General features: G+C 37.4%; 1 protein-coding gene across 1 annotated transcript in view; it reads right to left on the bottom strand.

The window, feature by feature from the left end:
- The window catches only part of LOC122262477 (uncharacterized), an 8474-nt gene that overhangs the window by 427 nt on the left and 547 nt on the right, over positions 1 to 7500 (bottom strand). The window contains exons 2-3 of the mRNA XM_043030471.2: positions 4170 to 4394; positions 1 to 1291 (exon numbers count right to left, since the gene is read on the bottom strand). The exon at positions 1 to 1291 is cut by the window's left edge and continues 427 nt beyond it. Coding sequence (XP_042886405.2) covers positions 848 to 1291; positions 4170 to 4394 — 669 coding nt within the window. The 3' untranslated portion in view covers positions 1 to 847. The remainder of the gene's footprint in view (positions 1292 to 4169; positions 4395 to 7500) is intronic.

The following is a 7500-nucleotide window of genomic DNA, read 5'->3' as shown; positions in this document are numbered from 1 at the left end:
AAATATGCCATGTTATTTCTCTAGCAGACTTTATCTATGGATACCATATCTGTATATCTGATATAAAAATCAACCCTGACGATCGCTAACAGATGACCATTAGTTTTTAAAGTTGAGAAAATTGCACTTGATTGCGTAAAAGAGCGATATAATTATTCAAATGTTAGGGGAGAAGTTTCTTTGGTAGTCTTGAACTGTATCAAAACCCCAAATTACTCATCATTAATGTTCTTGTGTCTTGTACATCAAAATATGTGTTTTCTCGTCTTTTTTCAGTTTATTTGTGCATCTGTATCAACTTCAACATTCTCTTCAAAGAAGGTAAGAAAAATAAATGCCTAAAAATCATTTTAAAAAATAAAATAAAATAAAATAAAATGAAAAATACAAATTAATCAAATGCACTAATGTGCTTGCACTTCTCCAAGTAAAAATTGCCATAAACAGTATAGATGATGATAATCATGAGAAAAAGTTTAATGCTTTAGTTTCTTAAAACTTTGCTCACCATTGGCACTATTCAGGATCAGTTTTGTAAAAATTTGTAAAAACACAAAGAAACAAAGATAAAAAATACTTTTTGTCCAATATTCATCTGAATAACTAAGTATTTATGTGCATCTACTTCCTAAATGTACATTTACAACAAAACATGAAAAAAGACTTGAGGGGGTGGGAAAAAAAAAAAAAAAATGGAAGCACAATTACTCACATCAAAACTTTCTCTTGGTAATGTCACCATTTGTTTGAACTTGCATGTAAAAATAAAAATAAATAAACAAATTTATATTGCCATTTGACCAGCAATATCAAAAAAAGAGAAATAAACTCTAATAACCATAGCAGATTACACGTTATTGGTTCCTGTCGATGCAGCTGCAGCTGCTGCATTACGCTGTGCTTGCACGAACTCTGGGTAATCAATGAATCCATCCCGATTACGGTCATCCTGTTCAAGAATAGGATCAATCATGCCCACAAGCTCATCATCAGTAAAGAGCTTGGCCTCTGGGTGGCTGCCGCTCTTGGCTGCGTCATGGTTGGCAGAGTCATGCCAGTGGAAGAGCGACTTGATCAGCTCCTGACCATCAAGCTTGTTGTTGTTGTCAGCATCATGCATCTTGAAGTAGTGGTACTGCAGCTCCTGTTCAGACATGCCTGCTGTGTCAATGGGCACCTCAAGATGCTCCTTGATGTGCTCACGCTCCTTGCCTAGGTTGGGGTTGTGCAGCACGCGCTGGTTCTGGTGTGGCTGGTGTGGCTGGTGGCCGGGGGCTGCCTGCTGCGGTTGCTGAGAAAGAAAGGGAGAGTCAATTGATCCTTTGTCTACTGTTGATAGGTCTAGATTAAACAGAGAGAGAGCAACACTGAGTGTGTGAACTTGATATTCCACTACCTCTTTTACTTTTGTACATTTTATAATGCAGGTAATTTTGTAGGTAAGTGGAAATCCCTACAGATGTTATATCATGGGACCAGTGTGGGAGGGGTTTAGGAAGGAAATAGCTTAATGCATGTTGCTTCATAGTCAGATTTAGTTTTTTAAACTCCTTTTGCATATTCCCAGTTTCTTTGAGGTAATACAAAATTAGATAGGAAAAAGGAAAATAAAATATAATGGGGGGAAAATCAGGCAAAGTCAGCATTAGGCAAAACCAGGTTTCAATATACCTTTGAATACAATCTCACATACAACTCAAGTAAGATCACATCAATATTTAACATTATTGACCTTACTGTCAGCACTGAACCACACGTCATTTACACATTTTACAAGATATATTATACATAACCCAATATGGATATGTGCATTGGTGTGACTAAAGAATATGCTGCACATGATTGCTTCACATAAGCATTGAAGAGTTTAAATAAATATTTCGTCAGAACTATTGACCAACAATGGACCAACAAAATATTATCTTACCAATGACCAGATGAGTAAGAGAGATTCAAGCAAGAGAATAAAATTATGGATTTAGGTGTACCTGCATGAGTGTGCAAGGGTGTATTTGTGCAAGTGCAAAGGCTCCTGCATGCAAACAAGGGTCTACACATGCCTCCATTTCTTATCACATAGGAAAGTGACATGGCATACTACAACAATCATGTAGATAACAAACCAATATCAAATGAGAAAAAAAGTAATTGACATTACAGGTGAACACTTATGCAAAGTTAATAACTGTGCTGGTTCTTCTCAAAGTACAAAAACTATGGTATTAATCCAAGCGGAGATACCCCCAGAACTTTGAGCCTTATAATTGTCCTCCAATAACCGATTATGGCAAATACTAGAAAAACAGCTCCTAAACTACTAGCAGCACTGGTAGTCTATCATGAAACAAGGCAAAATAATAAGCACCAATAAAAAAGTACCTGTGGAATATTTTGGCACTATCTTATAGCCACCCATGACATATTTGAGACAAGTACCCGAGTATCCATTGTCAGTGGGGCCATATCCCTAGTGGATGTAGGAATTAGAGCTTTTCTGTATACAAGTTTAAAAGTAAAGGATAATACCAAAATCAAATACCAACAGTGTTTCCCAACTTATGTTATCATTACTGGAGAGAGTAATAAAGGCAAGATAAGTCTGGTACCTTGGGTAACTGGCATGGGGAAGCTTGAGGAATATAGCAATATCTCTGGAGTACACTGCTGTTCACCAAAACTTTAACCCATTAACGACGGGGCTATTTTGGCTCTAAATGGTCGAAATGCCGGGATATTCTAACGCATACCCCTAACACCTCAGGATTCTCGGCCACACTATCTGTGACTGAGCGCTGTACGCCCGATCACCCGCCGCGCCAGCCTTGACTAAATATCTCGTCCCCGGCATCTGACCGAAAAACTGCTAAACATGATAGCAAGTCAACCAGTGCAAATAGGCTAAACAAAAGGCAACAATAAATAAAAGCAATGAAAAACATGGGTTTAAGCCAATTCTATAAAGCTGAAGTTTGACAATTAGTACAGTCTGGCTAATAAAAGTTTATGCCTATATGGTGCTATATAGAACAGTCGCCATGGCATCTACAGACCTAGCATTCTGGCACTCTCCTTGTATACATGCCACCAAGTGTCATTGAGTTACCAATTCCATTTCTGTTCATCAAAAAAGAGAACATGAGGGAGAAAATAAACCCGATACTGAATCTTCATTCTGCAACAATTTCATATATGCTCCTAGCTCACGTCATGAAGCATATATATAAAGGACAGGCTATAAAATACTTATATATCATTTCTACTAAAACTATTGGAGAATTGAAAATCATTTTGAAAAAAATTATGCATAATCTTCAAGAATATATTGCTTCCTCTCAATCCGTTTTTGTTGTTTTTTTGACAACATATTCTACATTACAAAGCATCCATTCAGCTCTCTGATACTAGACATATTTAAACTCAACTTCTGTCAATGCACTTCTGTAGAACATCAAATAAACCATTCTTAGTCTATTCAAAGTGAGCTCCTATTAAACAATGAATTCACAAAGCTCATTTTTATTAGGTAAATTGTCTGTAGCAGCAAATCTTGCATCATGTGGTCTGTCATACTTGAAAGAAAAAGAGATGACAGGACAGAAAATTATACCAATTATTATGTAAATGCAGTCTTTTAATTTCTTGTGACATTATCAAATTTAGATGATGTACCTAATACTAATATTAATAAAATTGCAAAGTTAAACAAAATATATACACAAAAAATGTATAATATATCAATCAAGGCAACAGATCCTACCAATAGGACTTTGTAACTGCATAGCACCAACAACCTGCCATACTTCACCTTTTAATCCCAGGCACTAGGCATTCCCATGACCAAACACAGTGTTTCAGTAGTAAAATCTTCCACAAGTAATGTGAACTATGGCCTTGATGTTGTGATTGCCACTTGTCTCTACCTGATGTACCTTCTTACAGGACAAGTGACCATATCCTTTTATCAGTATATAAACAGAAGAAGGGTAGCCATTAGTATAGCAATTAACCCTATGACGACGGTGCGTCACACTTGTGTGACACAGCTAAATTCCCAAGGCCGGGGCGTCATGCCAGTGTGACGTTTCCAATGCAATATTGTAATGGCCCTGCGTAGGGGTTTTCGCGTACCACGTGCCCTGTCGGGAAAGGGTTAATCTATTTACATTTACCTGATATTGCTGTTGCTGTGGTGGTTGTTGATATTGCTGTTGTTGCTGTTGTTGCTGTGGTGGCTGTTGATATTGCTGCTGTTGCTGTGGTGGTTGTTGGTATTGCTGCTGTTGCTGTGGTGGCTGCTGGTACTGTTGCTGCTGCTGTTGGTACTGGGCTTGCTGTGATGGTGGTACTGTAGGAGCTTGCTGATACTGCTGTGGTGGAACGCCTGGTGCTGCGCCCTGTGGAAGACAAGGATGAATGAAGTTAGCGTGTGATTGATCATCCATAGTAGGAAAAAATGCTAAAGGGGTAAAGGTAGTCAATAGTGTGTGTTAATGGTGTAGCATCATTTACTAATATAAAAATCTATTTTTAAATGAATGCCAAACCATATGGAGACTCAACAAACATGCATGTAGACACAGACAATCATTAGTGGGTAAACTCCTAACGTGATATAAACAGGTGCATCTGACGATAAAAGTAATCGAGACATTGACTGACAAAAGAAATCGTAAATGAATTTTTAAAAAATGATAAACAAATAAAAAATGTCATCATTTCTGTTACATTTCTATTCTACTTGTGGGACCTCAATAAATACAGGAGTATTACCAAAATTTGCCTGCAACCTCTAAGTTAACCCTGTTAGACAAATGATATACATCACACAAAATGTGCAAGAAAACAAGTATATATAAGTTTGAAAAATAAAAAAAATAAAACGTGCATAATATATACAAGACAGACAGATATTATCATATATGTGTTGTTGTAATTTCCCTATTCCTCAATACAGTCTCCTTTCTTATATTTTGTATAGTCATTTTGTCAAAATTATCTATCATTTCTTACTACCATTATCATCATTACCCATTCTATTGAGAAAGCGTATTTTGACAATGAAATAAAAAAGGAGAAAAATAAAAGTATTACAATTGGTAATATTGACACCTTAACCTGATGCAGCTCACAGAGAGAAGCACAAGAATGAAAATACAAGTAAACAAGCTTAACCTTGATAATTATGGATGTGTTGATATTTACAACAAAGAAATTATACAACAAAGAAGAAAAGGTTTAGGAGTCACCCACAGTAGCTTGCAAAATGGGAATTTTTTATTTCAATTATACTGACTATGATTCAATATGGTCTCTCATGGCAGACCTACAATATTATGTCAAACCAAATAGTAGGAACTGCCATGGCCTACACATAACATACACCAACAAATGCCGACTAACTATTAGATTGTCATGCATATTCTGGAAAACAGATTTGACTAGTTCCATAATTAACAATGAATTGCCATATAATCCATATCATACAATTATATGTGGCAGAGGTTGGCTGGCCATTGCTGGAGCTCTGATAGACACAGAAGCCATCCTAATCAGCACAAGGGCAATGGCATACCATTGGATGTCTTCTAAACTTTACTGAAACAATTAATAACAAATGCAGAGAGAAAGAAAAAAAAAGCGCACATTCATAAGGTCACCTATGCACAGCCCCATTTTTCAATATGTGGTTGATTGCACACCTGATGCACCAGAGGAGAGAAGCTGGGAGGTATATATGACACACCTATGCAGTAGACATAACAGAGAACTGGGTGGATATGACAAGGAACACACACACACAGAGGAAAGGTTATGATGATACAGGTAAATATTTAAAAGATACGACAGTGGCTTCTAAGACTCTGTTTCTGTTTCTTGTAATTATATTGGCTAGATTCTATTGAATCTATGGTCTATGATGGATAGCCTACAAGTCTAACATGATGAATGATCAGATCAAGTGACTGGCACAGCCTCTGAGCTTCAGCCTCCAGCAATGACAAACAAGCCTCCGCTATATATATCTCCCGACAAGAAAGAGTTTGGAGAGGTACCTTATTCTAGCTAGAGCAGTCTTCAAGGTCTAACTTGCTAGAAAACATGTTGTAGAAGTTTGTTTGACTTAGTCAGAGCACCAAAAGAAAAACTATGATGATCAGTATGAGGCAAACAGCATATGCAGACGAGAGTGTTTACTAAACATTTAACATAATACATATTATGAGAACAGATGTTAGTAAAAGGATGGCAAGATTACATAGGCTTTCATGAGGATCAGAGGAAATTATACACCCTCTGTCAAATACAATGAATTCATCTAGTCTCACTGTCATAGAAGAGCTATGGATGACTACAGCCAATTCATCATTAATATTACAAAAATAAAATCATAGTATACAGTGATTTGTCATTAACCCAATGACGACAGTGCGTCACACTCGAGTGACACGGCTAAATTCCCGATGCCGGGGCGTCATGGCAGTGTGATGATTACAATGCAATATTGCAATCGCCTGGCATAGGGGTTTTCACGTAACGCATGCCCCGCCGGGAAAGGGTTAACATGATGAATTTATCACATTGCACAATCATTGCATGGAAAAATGATCAGCAACTTAAGTCAGGTCCATCTAACTCTCAGAACCGAAAAACAGTAGATTTTCCAAATAGCGCTACATCTCTAAATAAGACAAAAGTGGTATCAGTAGATTCCTCTCACTCTGTATTCCTCTTATATAGTCAACTTTAGCTGCAATTCCCCTCCTATACCCCACATTTTGGACCCCGATAAGAGAGTGAAGTTTATCAGGGAAATTACAGGGAAAAATAGGAAATCTGGTGATATTTCGTACGCAAAACCTCAGTCCAGTTACCTACCTAACCTTAGCTAATTTTGAAATTAGCCCTAGCCAAGGAAGGCTTTTTCAAAGCACTATGTGCTACTAATGACAAATTGCACAAATATGAAGAATACATCTTAGATTAGAAGATTGCTCTAGCCAAGGGGGGCCTTGCACTTCTTTGGACCCCCCCATGGTCAATATATTTCGTGCTACTCCCTTTGAGGGTACTTAGACTGGTTTAAGATTTTGCATACATAATATGCCCAGAATTCCTAACTCCTATTTCCCTGATATACTTCATGCCCTCCCCTACAATCCGAGTCCAGATTCTTGGGTATAGGGGGAGAATCGCAGGTATAGTTATCTACTTGTGGGTAGTAGAGGTTGGGAGGAATCCTTCAATACCACTTTCATGGTGTAAAGTAATGTGGCACTATTTGGAAAATGTACCACTGTAGTTTGTGTGGCCAGGGAAAGAATGCATGGTCCGTAAAGGGTTAAAGAATGCTGATTACACACTAAATAAAAGATATTGAACAGTTGCACACACAAAAGTCTGCAATGAAAAGAAATCCAAACACTACATTAATAATAATATTATAATAGCATTAACATATGTTGCCCATATAGCAGGATTTTGGAATCAGTGGCCTCCTGC

This window comes from Penaeus japonicus, unplaced genomic scaffold (genome assembly GCF_977035675.1).
Source record: "Penaeus japonicus unplaced genomic scaffold, GWHDUDI00000001_assembly GWHDUDI00000001, whole genome shotgun sequence".
NCBI classification, from domain to species: domain Eukaryota; kingdom Metazoa; phylum Arthropoda; class Malacostraca; order Decapoda; family Penaeidae; genus Penaeus; species Penaeus japonicus.
Note: the sequence above shows the minus strand (reverse complement) of the source record. Positions and strands in the feature narration are given on the sequence as shown.